General features: G+C 41.7%; 1 protein-coding gene across 1 annotated transcript in view; it reads left to right on the plus strand.

The window, feature by feature from the left end:
* Positions 1–23,605, plus strand: part of ntrk2a (neurotrophic tyrosine kinase, receptor, type 2a) — a gene marked incomplete at its 5' end in the record, with an annotated part of 127,391 nt that overhangs the window by 68,599 nt on the left and 35,187 nt on the right. The window contains 1 exon segment of the mRNA XM_080433554.1: positions 15,977–16,162. Within this exon segment, the coding sequence (XP_080289680.1) occupies positions 15,977–16,162 (186 nt within the window).

Below are 23,605 nucleotides of genomic sequence, written 5' to 3' on the forward strand. Positions count from 1 at the left end.
ATGCCCTGTTAAATCTGCTCCTCAGCATTTTTCTCTGTTTGTTCAGTTTCTTAATCGCTTTACCAGCCTACCCTCTGTTACTGCTCACAAATACCTTTATTTTTGGTTTCCTTCAGTTTTTTCTTTCTTTCCTTATTCTTTCATCATTTCCATCATTTGCACCACCGCCACCACCACCCTCTTGCTCTTGTTCTTCCTCTCCTTCTTGCCTTCTCTCTCTCTCTTTTCCCTCCATTGCTCTTTCTTCGGATCAATAGATGACTTCCTGTGTTCAGCGGGGTGAAAGCGACGTTTAGAGACCATGGGGCTCAGGTTACTAGTGCTGCGTGCGTGTATTTGTGTGTGTGTGTGTGTGCGCGCACGTGAGTGTGTGTGAGAGCATGGCATGCGTGTGTGCGTGTATGTGCATTTTTGTTAGAGCTTTGCAGGCTTACGTGTATGGATGTAGGCTTTGTGTGCGAGCTAGAACGCTAACATGTACGATGTGTGTGTGTGTGTTTGTGTGTGTATGTGTGTGTGTGTGTGTGTGTGTGTGTGTGTGTGTGTGTGTGTGTGTGTGTGTGTGTGTGTGTGTGTGTGTGTGTTGTGTGTGTGTGTGTGTGTGTGTGTGTGTGTGTGTGTGTGTGTGTGTGTGTGTGTGTGTGTGTGTGTGTGTGTGTGTGTGTGTGTGTGTGTGTGCGCATGCACGTCCGCGTGCGCGTGCGCGTGTATATGTGCATATACATCCACATTGTAAAGTGCCATCAGAGGTCAGAGTTGCCTTAGGGGTTAACAGTGGCAGGATGTCCCTCACGTCTATCTCCACTCTGCCCCAGAGCCTATGACCCTGTCTAAGCATTCTACTCACACTGTCATTAACCTTTCTTCTCTTGCTGCTTTGTTTAAAAGGCTCAATGCTTAGTTAAAGGCATAACACATCAGAGAGTGAGACGAAATTCAACTAATGTGAAAAAACTGTAACACCCGTTATAATTTGGCATTCAGTATATAATATATCTAGTATAACTGCCCAGCAAACTGGGGGTCGTTAACTGGACAGTTTTTGTTCATCTTCTACAATTTTTTTCTGATACCCATAACTTGCGTATCGGTCGATACTGAGTACGGATCCGATACCAGTGTGTAATTTAAAAAGAATCTAGGACAAGTGGCTCTCAAAGTGGGGTACACTCTCAGAGTTATGGTCCTTGGTCCAGGTCCTTGAAATTAAAACGTTTGAGAACCACTGATCTAGGAATATATAAAAATCCCATTCATAATTGTTAGTCAAATACAAGTTAGTAAAATAATAATGTAAATAGTACAGTAAGAGTGTAAAACAGGTAGCGCAACATCAACTGAAGCATTCAAAATACAAAATAATTGATGACTGTAAATGACATATCATCATGTGATAAATCACATGGTATTGGAACGGCCTGACTTAGACTGACATACTCGCCGATACCGATACCAGCATTTTAGGCAGTATCGGCAGCTTTTCCGATACTGGTATTGGTATGGGAACAACTCTAGAGACAGGTCATGAATCCCATATTGTTGCGAGGCTACAGAGGCATACCTTGGACTAAGAAGAAAAGCTCTGGCGCAAGACAGTCAATAAAGTCGTCTTGGAACTTAAAATCCATCATTTTGCTAACAACTCCTCCTGGAACCCAGAGTACTTGCTGTGTCTAACCAAGGCACAAGACAGCCAATCTGTTTTAACAGACTGACTGACAGGCCGTGATGTCCTTAAATCCCATAATAGCCTCGCTACATCCATCGCCCTTGGCAGCATGCGGCGGTAAATGGCTTCAGACTGTCTTAGGTATAGCGATATAGCGGTATAGAGAGCCTCAGACAGATCAATACAGTCACTCACCAAGTTACCTATCGTTTTTAACTCAACCCCAGCTCCGGCCTTGTCATAAAACTCATCCCCTTTGGCTCTCGCAGTGACTGACATTGGTGTAACAGCAATAAGAGTGGAATGCCTAGGGAGCTAATGTATAAACCATATACACAGCATTAGAGTCTGCAACCTGGGTCACACGCTTCATGGGATGTTTTCCCCATCATGCTCTCACATCAAGTCAATTGATTTGCTGATTTGTATTGCCCCTAAACACACTTACAGACTTAAAGGCCTTTACAGGCCCACACTTTACAAAAAATAATAAAAACATAACACCCCTTGTTTATTGTTTATTTGGATCCCCATTAGCTACTACCTTAGCAGCAGCTACTCTTTCTGGGGTCCACACAGAAATAAATTAAATTACATAACATGAAGATTTACATTTTACATGACAGCATAAGAAAACAGTTAAAAACTTTAAATACAACCAAATGTAAAAAAAATAATCAATCTCGATTATATGGTGTAGTAAATCATTGCATAAATATAACATCTTAATGATATCTCAACAACCACAGTTACAATTTCAGACATACTATATAGAAACATTAAACGGTGTGCAGTATGTGTTAGCCATAATCAAAAAGCAGATTCCATGAGATATTTCTTTAATTTCTTTTTAAAGTCTAAGGACAATCCTTGTCCTTAGACCCTCAGTCAGGCAAGGACAAACTCCCAAGACAAAACCCTTGAAAGGAAAAGAAAAGGAAGAATCTTTGTAAGGACCACAAAAGAGGAGACCTTCCTTCCAGGGCAGGCAAGCGTGCAATAGGTGCAGAGTGAGCAATATCCAAATGCAATCACTCCAATCTGTCTGCTGTGTACTGCATCTAATACTGTAGCTGCCATGAAATTGTCTTGAAATACAACTGATGTGCTTCTACGTTTAATTTGTATTGCTGTGCATCTGCTGTTGATTTGAATAACCAGTGCTCAGCTCTTCATAAATCTCCATGCTCAGACATTTGTGGACCAAAGAGCACAAAGTACAATATACCACAGGAACTAGGGCAGTGATACTCAAACTTTTTCATTTCAAGGACCCCCCAGTTTCATAGACATTAGGCCACTGGGCCCCAATTTAACTGAACCAAATTTGGTTCCTAACTATCAATCATTTAGCTGGGGACCCCTTCAAGGACCCCTGGGAGGCCCCACATTGAGAACCAGTGGGGGAGAACTGGGGAACACTGTCGCAACCCAGCAAGTTGAAGTGACATGTGAGGTGGATCTAGCGTAAGTGCTCCTGTCACTGACCCAGCCAGTGAAAAGCAGCAATGTATTTTATTTGTGTTGACCTGCCCCAGGCACTGAGCCCCCGCCTCTCCACCAGGTTAAACATCAGGTCTATGTCTATTAACTGTGTTGGGTCAGGACCTGACCCCACTTATACCTTTTCTCCTCTCCCCTCCCTCCCTTCTGCCCCTCCATTTCAGCAGCCTTTCATCCCCTCCTCTTTACTGAATGACTCCCAGAGGACCTGCCCTCCCCCACACTCCCCCCAAGCTCACCAGCCGCCACCATGCACACCATACACATTATGTGCCGCCCCTTTAGCTATAATGAGTGACCCTGGGACCTCACGCTGCTAATGATCTTTTGCACCACCCTCTTCCCCCCACCCAGTACACAGCAAAATCCTCAGTGTTAATTTAACTCTGAGAGTGTACAGTGGTGTGTTAGAGGTGAGGACCCAGAGGCAGACGGAAAAGGCAAAACGTGTCAAGTCCGGCGATGTATTTATTTAGCGAACAACAAAGAGCAAAACGCTTACGAAAAGGCAAGGCAGGCAACACAGGGTAAAATAAATATGAAACACACAGTAACAACCTTCTGGGACAGTTTCTCAACATTGGTTTCGTTGGCTACCAGGGTTCTGTGGTGAATAGAACAGTTCCAAAAGGACCCTTTAAGTGTCTGTAACTCGGAGAGTGTACATAAGGGTCCATTTGGTTCCATTTGTATACTTAACTTTACTTAACTTAACTCTGAGGATTTGATATTGTAGAAATTTGGATTGTGTCACTAATTCTAATGTGAAAGAGTACAAAATGTCCCAAAAAAAAAACGTACATTTTCACCCTCCATGTTACGTTACGTGTTATGTCATAGACGTATTGCCCACATATGGAGACCCCTTGAAACCCCCTTGAATCACTATTCTACGATTAAGCAGAGAAATGAGGGAGTGAACTGGTTTAAATACAGAGAGGAGCTGATGAGGGAGCAATCATCAGGCGTGTGTGGAATGCGGGGGTGGCCTGATTGGTCGAGGGGGAATGAGGTGAGATGAATAGATTGGCAGGACTAACGAGGGCCTGGAAACAGGTGTGTAGGTGACAGCGAGCAGATTGTGGCGTGTCCAGTGTTCAATATTTATAAAACCCACAAACACACTTAAAGCGGCACTATATAACTTTTCTTTAATGAATACATTTCTATTTTGTCGAATCTGTATGGTAGAGTATGTTAATACAATACAACTTATACAATTGGGGTGATTGTACTTTGTCTCACTTCTCTTCTATAGCGACATTTAGGCCCCGTTTAGACTGCACTCACATCCAGTCAAATCCGATTTATTTCTCAAATCTGATATTTTGGCCCGACTGTTCACACTGCATTTGCAAGTGACCAGATCTGATCTGTCACAGATCTGTGTTCAGATTGAATTAAACAACGTCAACCCAAAGCCGCCCTGCGGCGACATATCTGCTTTGGTTACCGTGGTAACGACGTAGGCGTCATGACTTTTATCTCTTTGTGTGTTCTTCAAATTCTTTATTTTCCTCTGACACTGTGACTGCAGATAGGACCTTGTGAACCCATTTTCTGCCATGCCGCGAGATATGTCGTCATATATGGCCTTGTTCCTGTACATTCCTACAAATTTGGCTTGTACTGAGGCCTCCCCCAAAGTGCTAGGAGACATTGAATTTCTCCGTCTGTCCACTGAATGCTGCTCGCCATTTCTTCTGTAAAACTTGTGCTGCACTATTGTTTTGTTTTCATTACACCCCTTAGGCTCTCGTAAAACAAATTAATTCTTGCGCTCTGTAATGACGTCAGTGGCGCTTGGATCGCGCTGCAAGTGACGTTTTGGACAGTTTGTGACTTGGGTGGTTAGATCAGGTTACTGCGTTCAGACTGAGACCTATCTTTAGGAATCAGATTTGAATCAGATTTGAAACCACCTCTGAATGTGGCTCAAGTCGGATTTGTACTAATCTGATTCCATGTGACCTGTCTCTGTTCAGACTTCCTAAAACAAATGGGATTCCAATCTGGATATGGCACATATCTGATGCAGGCTAGATTCAGGCTGGATTTGGCTGCCAGTGTAAACGGGGCCTTAGACACGAATTTTGAAAAAAATAGCTGATCTACAAGCTCACAACGCATCGATGCGTTGTGAGCTTGTAGATCGGCTATATTTGCTATGTTTCCACGACACTCTTGTGCTACGAAAGAGGGCACTAGTTTAAAAAATGTATATGGAGATACAAGGTTTCTTCCAGACAGAGACGATATGTACCTTGTCCCCAACTGTATGCACTTAATGCAACAAATCCACTTTAACAGCCTTAATTGGACACATTCATCATTACACCAACTTTACAACCCATTTATACTGTCAGCTATGATGATCTAATATCTGCCATTTACAGTACCAGTGGTTAATAGTGATATACTGCTGCTGTAAAGATCTATATCATAAGTCATTTACAGTAATCGTGGTTAATACAGTAGCTATGTAATTCTAGTGTAAAGATCTTAATCAGAAGCCATTTACAGTACAATAATAGCAGTTAATATTGATGTAATTCTGCTGTAAAGATCTACAGTAAATCATAAGCCATTTACAGTAACATTGATGTAATTCTGTAAATATCTAACAGAAGCCATTTGCAGTAATAGTCGTTAATAGTTCTGTAATTCTGCCATAAAGATCTAAATAAGAAGCTATTTACAGTGGTAGTGGTTAATAGTGATGTAATTCTGCTGTAAAGATCTTCAGTGTATCAGAAGCCATTTCGTTGCTGTCAGGCAGAACTCTAGCACCTCCATTTCTCTTTTTTTTGGTAAATTGCTGCCTTACTTTGTTGTTTTTTTTGTTTTGTTTTCTCTTTCAAAACATTTTGAAAGAGAAAGTTGTTAAGTCCGTCAGTGGGTTTTATGAATATTAAACCAATGAAAAGCATCAACTTGTGACTAAATGATAACGACATTGGATGCAGTGGAATACAGGTTATTTTCCCCATCTCTTGAAAAGTAGGTAACAGGTTTGGACATACAAGGTTTCTGCCCCACAGCGACGATTGTCAATAATAGTGGTTGATAGTGATTGAATTCCGCTGTAAAGATCTAAATCAGAAGGATATTTTATGGGGGGTTGGGGGGCAAAAAGGGTCGACACAAATCACGTGATGAACCTCTCAATTTTAGAGGTGAAGTAAAAGGCAACAGTGATTTTTATGTCAGCAGCGAGCGCCATGTCCCTTTGTTTAATGTGAACAAATGTAGTGTCTGTGTGAAGAGGCATTAGGCTCACCCATGGGGAGGGGAGAGGCTGTCAGCAGTGAAGACTACTTAATGAACGAGCTGCTGTGGGCTGCCGCCTCAGTGGTGGGTCCCTGATGGAAGCTCTGCTGCCACGGACGTTCACATGCAAATCCCAGCTAAAAGCACACAGTAAAAATCCTCCGTGCTCATTCAACTCTGACAGCATACTAATGTGACCAAATGGACCCCATTTTACTGTTCAGATTGTGCGTGTTGTTACCTCCATTACCGGTTGAGTGAAGAGTTTTTGGTAGAGAATTATTGATCCTTAATAGGAAACCATTTGATATCCTAACATAAAAGTTCTTTTGTTTTTCACATATGAATGGCCGATTTCACAAATCTGAAGAGGGGCAACTATTTTAAACTACTTTGTGTTTTCAAGCATTCAAAAGTCTAGAGTAGAATAAGTGCTGCTTGTCCTGCCACCCCAGTGACCTCACTACACATTGAGTGCCAGAGGTTTTTTAAAACAGGGTACAGCCAGTGCTGACGTTTTTAAAGATTTTTTTAATCGGTTAAATCGTCACAAAATATTTTCCGTGGTCACACGGTGATCCCCTCATTACACACACAGGAGTCTCGTAGAATCGAGAAAATAAATCCGATCGCGGTTATCCGTTCCATAATTGTAGCCAGTTGAAAATAGCATGTTTCGCCAAAAATACATAGTAAAACACAGGAGCCGAGATACAGAATATTTCACGCACACACATATTTATTCAATGTGTTATTGTGTTGTGTTGTATAATTGTGATTATGGATCTCCCTGTGTCTGAAATAAAGATTGATTATTATAGTGAGCATCAAATGTCTCCATACTGTATGTGAGAATCCCTCCCCTCACATGGACACGTACACACACACACACACACACACACACACACACGCGCACACGCTCTCGCACGCACGCACGCACGCGCGCACACACACACACACACACACACACACACACACACACACACACACACACACACACACACACACACACGTGCAACAACAGCTCAACAAAATCTCTTTGTCCACTTATATTCCTCTGAAGACCTGTCAGTACCACTAGAGCCTGATATAAGAGCAGATGGAAAGGGAGTGATGGATAGGAACCAGTGTTATTATTAATAACACACTTTTCCACACTTGGGTGACACAGGGATAAAATTCCTGCATTCCACCAACGGAGACTAAAGGCCAGACCGCACCAATGCAACTAGCCGCAACTTCTTGCAACAAAACAGTTTTAAGGCCAGTCCACACCAATGCAACTCCTTGCAACTGCCATTGCTTGCAAGTAGTTGCAAATAGTTGCATTGGTGTGGACTGGCCTTAAGGGTTTGAACCCTTTGTGGTCCATCCGGCTTGGCCGAGTGCTGCGACAAACACAATTGGGCGTGTTCGAGGGTGGGAAGCCGGATGGAGTGGGTGATACCTGTCACCACAGTCTCCTACAGGTTGGTCAAAGGCACCTGTTTAGCAGGGTGCCAAGAGGAATACCTCACTGTCAGGTGAAAAGAAGCAGTCTTGACGTCACGTGTATAAGAGTTGACGTGTAATTGTCTGTGTTCTACCTGAGAATTGCCATAATGACTAATTTGGGAAAAGATTATTGGAGGAAAAAGGCTTAGGTCTGCTCTCCCCAGGACCACCTGTAGGAGTTAGTTGTGACAACAGACTAGGATCTACAGGGAATTGGGAATTGGCATAATGACTCAATTGGAAGAAAAGGGAAAAACATATTGGGGGAAAAAAGAAAATAAATAATCATAAGAAGAGAAAGAGAGTGAGCCTCTCTACCCTCTGCTCTACTTTACTCATACCTGTCAACATTAGCCATCTTTAATAATTACAACCACAAATTATTTAAAAGTGAATATCACTTGGTTGCATGAAATTAGAATGTCTCACTATCATATGGAGTGTATGTGTATATGTGGGAATGGAGTAATATAGTCAGTCATAATATACATAAAGCGAAAGTACCAGTGTAACAGCCTGTGTACACACATTCCACATTCCCACTCTCCCATTGATTAGAACGAGTGAGCGAGAGAGAGAGAGAGAGACAGAGAGAGAGAGAGAGAGAGAGAGAGAGAGAGAGAGAGAGAGAGAGAGAGAGAGAGACAAAAACAAAAAAAACAATCACAGTCACGCTTGGTGATTTGTATGTGAGAGCCAACGAACATTAACATTAATGGCCCTACAGTAGCTGCATCAGTAACAGCCATGTGCATGATCACTTTTGACATAGAGGTGCTAAAAAATCTGGAGAAATTCAGGATACATTTCAATTCAGGAGCCAAGAAGCAGACAGGGTCAAAATTCACGAGTCTCCTGCTAAAATCAGGAGGGTTGGCAGGTACTCTACTCTGCTCTGCTCTGCTCTGCTCTGCTCTGCTCTGCTCTACTCTACTCTACTCTACTCTACTCTACTCTACTCTACTCTACTCTACTCTGTTCTGCTGTGCTCGGCTCTACTCTGCTCTGCTGTGTTCTACTCTACTCTACTCTACTCTACTCTACTCTACTCTACTCTACTCTACTCAGCTCTACTCAGCTCTACTCAGCTCTACTCTACTCTACTCTACTCTACTCTACTCTACTCTACTCTACTCTACTCTACTCTACTCTACTCTACTATGTTCTGCTGTGCTCTACTCAGCTCTACTCTACTCTACTCTACTCAGCTCTACTCTACTCTACTCTACTCTACTCTACTCTACTCTACTCTGCTCTGCTCTGCTCTGCTCTGCTCTGCTCTACTCTGCTCTATTCTGTTCTGCTGTGCTCGGCTCTACTCTACTCTGCTGTGCTCAGCTCTACTCTACTCTACTCTACTCTACTCTACTCTACTCTACTCTGCTCTGCTCTACTCTACTCTACTCTACTCTACTCTACTCTACTCTACTCTACTCTACTCTACTCTACTCTGTTCTGCTGTGCTCGGCTCTACTCTACTCTGCTGTGCTCAGCTCTACTCTACTCTACTCTACTCTACTCTACTCTACTCTACTCTACTCTACTCTACTCTACTCTGTTCTGCTGTGCTCGGCTCTACTCTACTCTACTCTGCTGTGCTCAGCTCTACTCTACTCTACTCTACTCTACTCTACTCTACTCTACTCTACTCTACTCTACTCTACTCTACTCTGTTCTGCTCGTGGGAAATCAATCTCAACTCATAATACAATGTTTCCACTCACAAAGCTTCCTACTCTCGAGTGTCCTGGAGAGGTCTTAAGATAAATGAGATGTGTGTGTGTGTGTGTGTGTGTGTGTGTGTGTGTGTGTGTGTGTGTGTGTGTGTGTGCGTGCGTGTGTGCGTGTGTGCGTGTGTGTGTGTGTGTGTGTGTGTGTGTGTGTGTGTGTGTGTGTGTGTGTGTGTGTGTGTGTGTGTGTATTGAGGACTGATTGGTTGTGCATAATTGTGCATTTGCATTTAGCACAGCTGCTGTGAGATCTTGAGACTGTTTCTGTTCCCACATGTGTACTGTACCGTATGTGTGTGTTTCTGATTTCTTTGGACACAGTCTGTGCTCCAACTTGTCTGTGAGTGTCTGTTATTCTTATTTAACTGACACCCATTGATGCTAATGAAAGACCACACACACACACACACACACACACACACACACACACACACACACACACACACACACACACACACACACACACACACATACACACATTTTTTCACATAATATTCAAACACAGGCCTAAATGCAGTTCCCTATAATTGCACAAGGACCCTTCCCTTGTACGACCATGCATGAATACAACTACAAGCATCTTTTAGCAAATACACAGTGAAATCCTCTTACGTTCATTTAAATCTGAGGGTGTACAAATGTAACAATTTGTACACTTTAAATGAAATCAACTGTGTGGTAACCTGCGTGTGACTGTGTTAATGTGTTGGCGCTTTGCCCTGTCTTGTCATCACTATTATCTTGTAAGTTCCATACCTTTTTGGCAAGACTTCCCCCATCTGTCAAACCTTTTGAGGACATTTTGATATCAGGATACCAGGATAAAGAACATGCTTACACTTACACCCACACCCACCCACACCCACACATACAGTACCAACACACGCACACACGCACACGCACACGCACATGCACACACACACGCACACACACGCTGTACGCAAGCCCACGCGCAGGCACATACACATGGGTTTTAGGCGTTGAGAGAGGACGGGTAAAAAAATACGTTATCATAGTATCAAATAAAAGAATCAGTATCCTATGGTGCGTGCGTGCGTGCGTGCGTGCGTGCGTGCGTGCGTGCGTGCGTATCAACGCGAGTACCATGCGTTGATATGTCTGCCTCCCATCAATTGACGAACTGCGTGTCAGAGAGAGCCAGATGCCATGTTAGTTTTGGCACCCAGCCTGAACTGGAGGAAATTAGCAACAGATTCATGCAGGTGTGACTGACAACACCATGAAAAAAAGGATTCCTAATCCTAACTGTTATTCGCTCATTTAATTATAATACTAATAACAGTTCCCACCCGTTGCCATAACAGACAGTTAAGGTAGTACAGGCAACCGTTGGGCTTGTGTGGCACAACATGTACTGTACAGCAGCCAGCAGTCATGGTATTCTTTCTTTAACCCATTCAATCTGGCAACACATCTGTGTCATTTAAAGATTTTAGCTATAACTATTATTTTATACTTTGGCTATTCAAAAAATAGCAGATATACAAGCTCATAGTGTGGCAAATCGTGAAAATCTTTGAATATATATATTTTTTAAAGTGAACATTTGTAACTCAAATCTTTGCTTCTGGTGGGGTCCCTGGAACTAAATATTGTGAGACGACCAAAAACATATTTTTGGCGGTCCTTGACATGAAAAAGTGTTAGAACCACTGATATCATAGCAACATACGGTTTTCAGAAACCTGTTAGAAGACATTTGTAGATGCGTTCCCGGATTGAAAGGGTTAAAACCATGAGAAAATTCGTTTTCTTTGTGATACCAACAAATAGGAACTATACTATGTACAGTAGGCATACTATGTTAGCTCTATTGATCCAAGCCGAACACAATCATTTGATTGATCATTAAAATAAACACGCTCTGAAAGCTTTTGAGCCAGACTGTTGGCTCACACAATTCTCAAATGCTTTCTGCCCAAACAGTCTGTGCGACAGAAGCACTGAAAATGAGAAGGGAGTAAAGCGGATGCCCAGCCTCCCATCACTTCCGTTTCGTCCTTGCAATCGTGTAAATTTGTCCTACTGTTAATCAAATTAGTCTAATTATATAGATAGCTGCTTCATATTCAGGTTCATATTTTAAAGATATTTTTTAAAGAAAAAATTCGCAAACGTAAATGACGAACAGATGACAGCTTCCGTTCTCTGCTTTCAGCAGGCGTACAGTAGTTACAGACTCTGTAGCATTCAGAGATTGTGGAATAGTTGTCTGTCTTGAGACACCCATGTGTCAGCTTGCACATGGGTTTTCAGCTGGAAAGGAAAAAAGAAACAAAAAAGAAGAAAGGGGCTGGGAGAAGGGGAGGGTGGATCGACAGAAACGGGACTTCAATATAACTCTATGGAACATACCGAATATTGATAACTAGTAGTACATGCAGATGAATCAATTAATCAAAATTAAGCATATGCATGCCATATTTATCGCCTAAAATGGATCACATATTTCATAGACCAGTGCTTCTCACTATACTCAACCTTTTCTGGATAAGGGCCCATGCATGCACTTGAAATCTCAAAAGCGTTCGTGGCCCACCCCGCCTGACTACTTAGCCGTTATGTAGTCAGACGGGTCACGTGCATTTTCAGAGCATGTTATGATCAATCAATCTATTGTGTTCCAGCTTAGATCAATGGAACTAACATAGTATTATTTATTGGTATCACTTTGAAAACAAATGTTTCAAGGTTTAAAAAGAAAATACCTTGTCATTTTTATTTGGGGGTCCACCTGCAATACCCTCACCCACCCTGTCAGATGGGCAGCAACTGCGTGTGTTTCTCCTCCCCAGTTGTCACCTCTCTCCTGGGGGGCACCGCTGCTGGCTTGCTCCATCTGGAGCAGTCGGCTGATGCTAGTGAATCAGCCATATATTAACCCATTAAAACTGGGAAGGCATGAGTGTAACCACTTAAACCATTATGTTATACTTTGGCTATAAAAAAATAGCAGATCTACCATCTCATAGCGTGGCACCGAGTGCCGTGCTATGAGCTTGTAGATCTGCTATTTTTGAAAAATCGTGAAAATTTGTGCAAATCTTTGAATATATATATTTTTAAAGTGAACATTTTTAATTCAAATCTTTGCTTCTGAGGGGTCCCTGGAACAAAACATTTTCAGATGGGGGTCGGTGGCCAAATACATACAAAACACATTTTGGAGGGCCTTGACATGAAAAAGCACCACTGATATAGCAACATAAGTTTTTCAGAAAACTGTTAGGATTTAGAAGACATTTTGTAGAATGGGAACCTCAGGTCTTAATGGGTTAATAGGTCTGCCTGAAATACAACTCCACAATAAATATTGCGCATCTTCTCAAAAAGTTAACCTATTCTCAACTTTTAAAAAGTGCTCTGCTCGGCCAGAAAAAGCGCTTTGATAAAAGAGGCCGCTATGTGGTCTCTTTTTGGGGGTAATTTCTCATAGGGTTTAATGGACGGTTAGTGTGAACACAGCCTGAGAGTGCACAAATATATCCAATTGGACCCTTGTGGGTCCATTTACACTCTTACAAACGTATAAATTAAAAAACCTTTTCAACTATGTAGTAAGCTATGTGAGATTTGTAACGAAAGCTAAAGGTATTCATTTCACAGCTATTCAATTCAATTCAATTCAATTCAATTCAATTCAATTCAATTCAATTCAATTCAATTCAATTCAATTCAATTCAATTCAATTCAATTCAATTCAATTCAATTCAATTCAATTTTTATTAAAGTGTCAAATCACAACAAGTTGTCTCAAGACCCGACATTGTCCACCCTGAGCAAGCAATTTTGCGACAGTGGCAACGGAATACTCCCCCTTAACTCATTGTGCCAGGCTTATTTCAAGCTTGTTGATCCCTGTGCCAGGATTAGGCTATTATTTTACCTTTTCAATTGGTCACAGAGTGTTTGTCTTCAGTGTGATCGATCCCCTGATGGTTGCTAATCACTGAGGTGCTTCAAGTGTGGTTTCACAAATGTCAACGAGGTCATTGTGACCTCGTTGACATTTGTTGTCTGATGTTTAAAAGTGGCATGTCTCACTCAGAAGTAGTGTTTACAATGGTAGGAAAAATTGGATTTTTTTGACAGTTTATTTTTTAACATTGGAGCATTAACTTTTTGAAAATCGTTTTCTCCTAGTTCTTTTGAGATAAAAAAAATAAAAAAAATAAACGGACGTCAAAAGACGTCATTGGCACTCAATGACTGGAAGAAACGTCAGAACATAAGTTAATCACTTTATTGTAATGCACCGTTTAAGACTAGGAAAGACACCATATAAGCTATATTACAAAATTATGATAACTAAAACCATACAATGTATTACCCAGCTCATCTATCAGAAAATGTGTAAATGAACAAACAAAATTGGAACTGGAACATAAGCTGATAAATTATCTTTGTGGTCTTCTCTCTCTTGACTAGATGAAATTTAACCCACCTGAAATGTTATTATCTCCTGCTACTGAACAAACACTCTGACTCTAGCAATTATTACTATCAAAATATTTAACGTTTAACCCCAAAATATCACTTATAATACCTTTAACCACATCCATACTGATACATTTTCCTATCCTGGTTACAGTCGGCGAATAACAAATATCCAGCAAAAGTAGATGAACATGGGGGCGCCCGCTGGCCTAGCGGTCCAGGCGCATACCACATATAGGCTCGAATGGGTTCGAAACCCGATCCCGACAACCTTTGCTGCGTGTCACTCCCTGTCTCTCTCTCCCTGTTTCCTGTCAATCTCCACTGGTACTATCAATAAAGGCAGAAAAAGACCCCAAAATATATTTAAAAAAAAGTTTAGCAAAAAACGTTTATCATTGGCTAAAGTAGCTGATTACAAGCTCACAATGCATCACAATGTGACACAGTGTGAGCTTGCAGATTGACTATTTTCGCTATTGATGGACAACGAAGTGCATAGGGTGGTTAATTCTTTGAGTCAGCTTCCAGCTCGGCAGAAGCACACTTTCATCTCTGTCCTCGCATTACTTCATCATTAAATCCTGCTTTATTATAGCCTTACCAACAAAAATAACAACAACTGGAGCTATCTAATACTCTCATCTCTGTGTGTGTGTGTGTGTGTGTGTGTGTGTGTGTGTGTGTGTGTGTGTGTGTGTGTGTGTGTGTGTGTGTTTGCGGGTTTGCATGCATAGATGATGGTGTGTGTCTGTTTTTCTCTCCTTCTTTCTTGCCTCAGGTCTTTAATTATGAGGTCAGAAACAATAACGCAGCTTCCTCTCGCTAATTTTTTTTCTCATTTTCAGACTCTTTTCTCAGACACTATATCTCGCTTTTCTTGCTATTTTTATTTAATAGCATCTCTCTATCCTTCTCAAGTTATAGTGATATTTTTTGTTAAAACAAAAAGTATTTTGTCAAAATGCTCTATATTCATTGCTATAGAGTGTTTTTCAGTAGTCTCCCTGTCTCTCCAGCTCTTTAGTAAACAGAAAACACATTTTCAGGTGGGACATAAATTTTTTGTTTCATCATCTTCCAATTTCACTTGTTTATGTCCTGTATAAGTTCTCTCTCCGGATTGGATTCAATTGGCAAGCCGATGTGAAAATACCTGTTTATGTTCTGTTTACTAAAGAGCTGGAGAGATAGGCGGCACCTGTTACTGACCAAAAACTCTAGCAATAATTACTATGGCAGTATAGAGCTATTTAACAATTATTTTAACAAAGAAATATCACTTACATCACGTTTAACAATAAGTGAGCAACTGAGGTATCTACCTACAGTACTAGAGCTACTCTATGTATCTCTCCTTCCATGTCTCGCTGAGCATGTTTCTCACCACAGCTCAGAATCAACTTTATTGGTTTACAGGTGTAAAGAAGTGGGTGAAAATTTGTTTTTGTGCCAGCTCCATCGTTGTTGTTGTTTTCAGAAAGAAAAGAAGAAGGAAGGGACAGGGGAGAAAAATAAAAATAAAAAAAAACATATCTACACATGTTGTTGGGTGGAAACCTTGTACAGTGTATGTCCAAAACCGTTTCTTTTTTACTATTTTAAAAACATTTTAAAATAGCGGATCTACAAGCTCACGTAGATCTGCTATTGTCACTACTTTTGTGCACTCTTGTATGATGAAGTAAGGCATTCTTTTACAAAAAACACATAAAAAGTTGAAATAATATGGAGATACAAGGTTTGTGCCTGACAGCAATGATAATTATGCCAACCCCAAAAAAACAAACAACTCACCCACTCAGGAACTAACTGAACGTTTTGTTTACCCTCTTCTGCCCCCGTCTCGCAGGGGCGTCCTCTGTGATCAGCAACGACGACGACTCGGCGTCTCCGCTTCACCACGTGTCCAACGGCAGCAACACGCCGTCCTCCTCAGAGATGGGCCCGGACGCCGTCATCATCGGCATGACCAAGATCCCTGTCATAGAGAACCCCCAGTACTTCAGGAGCAACAGCCTGCTCAAGTCTGACACCTGTAAGTAGCACCGTTGGCCGCAAGTACGCGTAAGTTCAGCCAGGACAGTGCAGGAAACGCTCTTGGTTATCAGCTTAAACCAGTGGTTGTCGAACCTTTTCATGTCAAGGACCCCCCAATTCATGTGTATTTGGCAGCGTAGAGTAGACCCATCAGGAAATATGATGTGGGAGAAACCCCCATACAAGATTTGTGTTGGTAAAATGTTTCAAAAATATTCCAAATTTGTCACATTTCTTTCAAGATTGCTTTTTAAATAGCTGGTCTTCTAGCTCTCAACACGTCGAGATCCTACGCCTTGTCAGCTTGTAGATCAGCTATGATGAGCTATTTTTCCCTATCACCCATCTATAGTACCGGTAACTTTCAAGAAAATACACACTCGAAGACAGGCAGCCATTGGGTAAAATGATTATATTATATTTTAGTCAGACATGAGAGACCATGGGAAGGTTACAGTATCACAGGTATTTCACGCTTCATCGGTCGGTTCTCTCCCACTACATAGAACGAAAAGACTGGACTTTTACATGGCCCGTTATCAGTTAGGTAACATAAACAATGATATCATAGGATGTGACATAGATGAGTTTCCGGGCGAAGGTGGACTTCTTGGATTGGATGAGAGTGATGATTACGTCGTCGTCAGATGAGGATGTAATGGTGTGACAGTTTATCTTGGACAAACAGCGTCCAAATGTCTCAAACAACACGTTGACCTCGGCTCTGACCGGTCACTGGTCAGTGGTCACTCCGTGGCACTGAAAGAATGGTTATCGTATCGGAGAAGAACACCGAGATGAAGTGTTCTCAAAACATTCCGAGATTAACTCACGTATCTACTTATTGTTATTCAATTCCAGGAGCCGACATTTCAAAACAACGTTAGTGGCAGAGATGAAGCCGGCAGTGGCCTTGCACAGAGAGAGAGAATAGAGGACTGCTTGAGAAGCATATTTAACATGACTGGATTAGGCCAATATGACACCAGTTATATTAATTTGACATTTAAGCAGGTTAGGACACTAGACAAATTATAATCAAGACAAAGATTAACTCCATCAAGCTATTTTCAAATAGCCAACGTATATAAGTTAGGGTGACATTCAGCCCCTCGAACCGGGACCCTTAATCAATGCGCACGTTCATCGTGCACGCACCATACGTGTTGCATACAGGCAACGATGGTTGACAAACTTTGAATTCAGACATGTCATGCATTTGTTCATGTTTTCCGATTGGTTAGGTGAGCATGTTTACATGAACAGAACATGATAAACGTCTATGCAACCACTGAAAACAAATATTATTATTTAAATTCTGGCAAAAACTAGGACAATTTTGTAGTGAATGTTGAAAACTGGGACATATTAGTGTTTTAGAGATATTTGCCGGGCCAGACCAGGATGTCTGGTCACCCTAATATAAGTTTAAAGTGGTGAAACTTTGATGCTATATTAGCTCATTTTGCTGGGGCCCCCCTGGAACCATCCCCTGGAACCATTTTGAGAACCACTGGCTTAAACCATTGGTTCTCAAAGTGGGGTCTGGGGAGGGGTACCTTGGAGGGGTACCAGGGGGTCCCCAGAAAAATGAGTTAATGTAGTGTCACAATCATTTTAACCACTTTAACCACATTTCATTGTTTGGCTATTCAAAAATAGCAGATATACAAGCTCATAGCCATACTATGAGCTCGTAGATCTGCTATTTTTTTTTTCATCGTGAAAAATGTGTGCAAATCTTTGAATATGTATATTTTTGTTCAACTCAAATCTTTGCTTCTGGGGGTCCCTGGAACAAAATATTTTGAGATGGGGGTCCGCGGCCATATACAAATCATTTTGGGGGTCCTTGACATGAAAAAGTTTGCGATACATTAATGTTTGGCCGTATGGTTCTGTTCAGAAGCCCGCCTGCACATTCTGCAGCATGCAGGATAAAGCAGAGGGTCATTCAGATATAGACTGAGCAGAATCTGCAGCAATGATACAGTTTGATCAATACCAGAGTGCTGAACCAGGTGGAGGCTGGGGCGGAGGCACAGACTGAGTAGTAGGAGGCTATCATTAAAAAAAAAGGCTGCCTTGTTGGGAGAATGATTGGTGGGCGAATCGGCTGAACTGACAGTTAATGTGGGTGGTCGTCCAATATTTATATCAGTGGTTCTCGTGGGGTGCGGGGACCTCCAGGGGTCCATGAGGGGGTTCCAGGGGGTCCCCAGCAAAATGTGTTAATATAGCATCAACATCAGTTTAACCACTTAAATCCTATATACAGTACATCGGCTATTCGAAAATAGCCAATCTACAAGCTCACAACGCATCATTATGTGACACGTTATGAAAAAATATTTTTTGAAACACACGATCGTGTATGGGGGTACTTGGCACAAATATTTTCAGATGAGGGGAACAAATGGTTAGGGTGTGTACCAGCTCAAACAAAAAAGGGGGGTTTCTGTATACATTTAAATTCTATGTAATCAAGCTTCAAAGTTTTAACAAGGATTGCCACACTGTTTCAACTCAAAATATGTAAATATACATAGGCCTACATTATGGAAACATATATATATAAAACCAAATGCTTCACATGTGAACTCTGGTTAGGGGGTCAATTGTAACTTTTTTTTGTCAACAACTCTATCATGTTCCTTCATCAGTCTGGAACTTTAAAACTTGGAACAGCTGCTCTCCCTGCTGTTTTTGAACAATAATTGTAATTAAATGTAACAAAGGGTCTTTTGTGCTCACTAATCTCTGGCCAGGCCCCTGTCCCAGAATTCATTGCATTTCAATACCTGGAGCTCAAGGTGAAAAATAACTCCCCTTTGTTTGTGCTGGAGGCAGGCAACTAATCTCCACTGTAACGTCTCACTAGCTGGACATCTTTCTTCACCGACCCAAAGAAGAGAATTGTTCCTTCTTTTTTTTTTAAAGGGAGGAAAAAAAGGTCTAGGATTGTTTGAACTCAATTTTGTCTTCTTCTTATTTGGACTTTAAATATAGAAGAAAGGGAAGAGGAGAGGGAGTGCCCCACATTATCTTCACTGACAAATAAATGTATTTAAGATGCAACGTTTCGGTTGCATCTGCCTGAAGGTAGCCTTCATTACTCCGACGCACCTGTCCGTCCGTAGGTGTGCAAAAGGACTTTTTTTTTGGACTTGCCATGATAGAAGAAGGTCACTTATACAGTATGATATGTCATTGCTGACGGGCAGAAACCTTGTATCTCCGTATGGTTTTCGTAAATGAATGCCCTACTTCTTCATTCTACAGTGTTTTACACAAAAGTAGCAAAAACATACAATGTTGAAATATGGAGATACTGTACAAGGTTTCAGCACGACAGCGACAGTAATAGTACGTGCGTAATAGCTGTATATCTAATGCACATTTGCACAGGCTGTTATATCAACACAATAATTTGCTCTTAATTGGCCTCCCCCAGTCTAATGAACATTGGATTTATTCAATCGATTCAGAGCAGCTCCCTTGCTCCTTGTGGCTGCGCTGCTGTATGGATTGTACAAGACGTCGCCGTCGGATGGAAACCACGTATGTCCAAAACCGTTACTGTTCAGGAAACGGGACGAAGATTTTAAGAAATAGTGAAAATAGCAGATCTACAAGCTCACAATGCGTCGCATGGCGACGCATTGTGAGCTTGTAGTTCGGCTATTTTCACCAGTTTTGCTTGACATTCTCGTATGACGAAGTAGGGCGTTAAATGAGGGAAAAAAAAACATGAAAAGTAAATCAACTTGGAGATACGAGGTTTCTGTCCCGACAGCGACGACGACTAGAGACGAACGAGGAGAGAGCACAGAGGAGAAGGGAGGGTCAACAACAAGACGCTGCTGGTATTTTAGGAGACAAAGGCGTTGACGTCAGTGTGGTGCCCTATTATATGGCACTGTGCGTGTGTGTGTTTGTGGGTGTGTTTGTGCGTGTGTGTGTGTGTGCATGCGTCTGTGCGTGCGTGCGTGTATGCGTTTGTTTGTTTGTGCGTGCGTGCATGGGTGGGTGCGTGCGTGCATGTGTGTGTGTGTGTAGTTTTCCTAGTCCTCTCAAGAAAAAATAAATGTTTTTATGGTTATGAAAATGTTAGATTTAGGCTTGATTTATACTTAGTTGTGCACACCCAAAATAGCCGACAGACAAGCCGATGTGACGCGTGAGCTTGTAGATCAGCTATTTTGGTTCATGACCCCCGGCACGCAATTAAACTCAGACTTGAGGGTTAGGGTTAATGGGAAAAGTGGTAAAAAATTACATTTATAAAATTACCTTAGTAAAAATGTTTATTTCCTCAAAAGTATTGTAAAACAGTGTGTGTGTGTGTGTGCGCGTGCGCGTGGGCGTGTGCGTGTGTGTGTGTGTGTGTGCGTGTGCGTGTGTGTGTGTGTGTGTGTGTGTGTGTGTGTGTGTGTGTGTCTCTGTTTGTGTGTTTGTGTGAGTTACTGCATACATGGGGTTACCATGGCAACACCATTCCTGCTACCATGGCAATGGCCTTGGAACTGCTGAATATAAGCTGTCGATCTTGAAAGGAAAGTGTGTACAGTATTTATATGCATGTGTGTGTGCGTGCGTGCGTGCCTGCGTGCGCGCGCGTGCGTGCATTGTTGTGTCCACATTCATTCAGAAAGAAGTACCTGGTCAGATGACTCGTGCCGGAAGTGACAGCTTACGGTGGCCAGGCAGCCAGGCAACACATGCACACGTTGGCACATAAAATCCACTCATGAGTGAAGGCCAAACCGCACCAATGCAACTATAGTCACAGCTGCCATTGGGTATAGTGGTTGCAAGTATACAAGGAGTTGCATGGCGAATCATTGGTGTGGAGTGGGCTTCAGAGATAACCAGACCCCATCTCAAAAAATATGTTGTGCCAGGGACCCCCAGAAGCAAAGATTTGAGTTAAAAATGTTTGCTTTCATTTTTTTTGTTTACTTAAAGTATATACTACGTTAGTTCCACTGATCCAAGCAGCAACACAATCGATTGATTGATCATTAAAAGTATATAAATAAATAAACGTGTGAAGTGGTCAGATGATGGGTGGGCCTGTGGGCCACGAACGCTTTCAATATTTTCATGTCGGCCCTGATCCAGAAAAGGCTGAGAACCACTGAGCTAGACAATGAAAAACAGAGAGACAGACAGACAGGCAGACAGACAGGCAGGCAGGCAGGCAGGCAGGCAGGCAGGCAGGCAGGCAGGCAGGCAGGCAGGCAGGCAGGCAGGCAGACAGACAGACAGACAGACAGACAGACAGACAGACAGGCAGGCAGACAGGCAGGCAGACAGGCAGGCAGGCAGGTGTGAAAGCAGAATCTGTTTGGAGCACTCATAACACAATAATGATGAGACAGACAAGAATTACATTTCCAAAGTATGAGAGAGTTTAAAGGTATTAATACAGTGGAGCCAACGTACACGTCATCAATGGGACATACTAGCTGACTCAATCAAAGCAATGGGCAGCACATACTTAAATAGGCTTCACCCAGTCTCCACCCCTTCAGGGTGGGGTGTAACACAATTTCTTCAAGGTACTTTCATAGTCAAATTTGACACCTTCTTCATTAACACATGACACGAGAAGACGGTGAGAACAGACAGTCTCAATACACATTGTTTGCATTACTTAAGTTCAGGTGCCAGCCAGTCTTAAAAAGCAGGGTGGAGTCACAGACTGCGGGAAACTTAAAAGGCAATATCTGTATACATTGGTTTGTTCTTTAGAGTGTTTACTTCTTTATAAATTTCCATGACATTCCCTGATTTAAACATTTAAAGAACTCTTGAGATTGCGAGACAGAAAACAAAAAAATGCATAATGTGAACAGTAAACGTCATCCAGGCAGATGCGAAAAACCTAGAGTTTCTTTTTCTTGCACTAGGAAAATTCAGCTGCAGCCCCCTTTTTATCATTCCTCCAGGGCGACTTCATAAAAATGACATACATTTAATAACAGCATTTAACAACCAAATGTCATGCGCTCCTGTGCGCAGGAGAACTTCCTCAAAAACATTTTGACATGAAAAACAGAAAATCTTCAGCTCAGGAAAGCCTCCATCCAAAATTGTCCAGTCTCTCACGTCGTAGTGTCCCACAGGCCCATTCGGTCAAAAACGACACTCCAGGTTGATACAAGCTAAGCTTGTAGCCCCCCGTCAGCTCAAAGACCTCATAGCATCTGCGTCCACTCCACCTGGCATCAGCCAACCGATCATCTCATCCCAATCCAGAACTCCGTTCCTCCCAAACCTTCAGGATTCAGCGTTTCAGAGCGCTTCCTTGTCCCTCAAGGCACACACTCCATTTCTGTAAAAGAAACACAAGATGTATAAATAATCTCATCTTTACAAGGGTTCATACATGCAAAATCACAGGATTCTAGAAACTCCCATTCAGAGCCAGAGCCGGGCATAATTTCAACATTCAGCCAAAATCTATTACACACAGGGATATATAGGGTTAGATGAAATCTTTTCAAATAGTATAGCATACGAAAAAAACATATCACTGTGTTATAGCAAACCACGATACTCAATACCACACAAGCCGTAGAGATATTTAGCACGTTGTCATCATCTCCAATTCCTCCTCTCTCAGAACAGTTCCACTGCCGTTCATAAGTGGACCTGCGAATAAACACTCACAATAACATTATTTAACATACCCTAACTAAACCACATGTATGGAATTTATTTAGAGGCACTCCACTGGCTATAGTAAACTAATCTTACTTCACGTTTAGAAATCCATTCTCAAACCAATACTAGTTACCAATTACCATACAATTCATTAAATTAATATTGCTATTTAGTGATGTGGTCCTGCAGTCCTGTGTCTGTGTCACTAAGAGAGAAGCAATCATTTACTACAAAAATATCTTAAAGAGAAACAGAATAAAACATGACATGAATTAGCATCATTCAATATAAATATAAGCACACACAGAAACCATTATGTTTACACAGCCCTTATGCTCAATTTTTCAGTAGGAAAAGCACTAGGATACTTCAAATCAGAATAAACAATTAAAACAATCAAAATACATACATTATCCCCCGTGTTTCTGATTTTTGGAAAGTCCAGTGTTCCCGGCTACCAGAAAATTGAAAATAATACATTCGACGACGCACGTCTCAATAGGTCAGTTATCAATTAGTTTGTTAGTTGTGCCATTAGTCACAAAATACACGTGGGATAAAACACACTCATTATACAACATGAAATCACATCAAAACATTATGTTAGCCTCCCATAGAACGACACCGATCCTAAAAGAAATTGGGAAGGAAACAACATTATCGAGAGTAACTTTCCCACAAGCCCAAAACTCAGAAAAGAAAACCCATACTGGTATTGTCGGATTCCTGCTGCATGGCGTCCCAATGGAGCAGAAATCCCAGACCCTGA

The sequence above is a fragment of the Gymnoscopelus braueri genome (genome assembly GCF_963280865.1).
Source record: "Gymnoscopelus braueri genome assembly, chromosome: 7".
Taxonomy (NCBI): Eukaryota; Metazoa; Chordata; class Actinopteri; order Myctophiformes; family Myctophidae; genus Gymnoscopelus; species Gymnoscopelus braueri.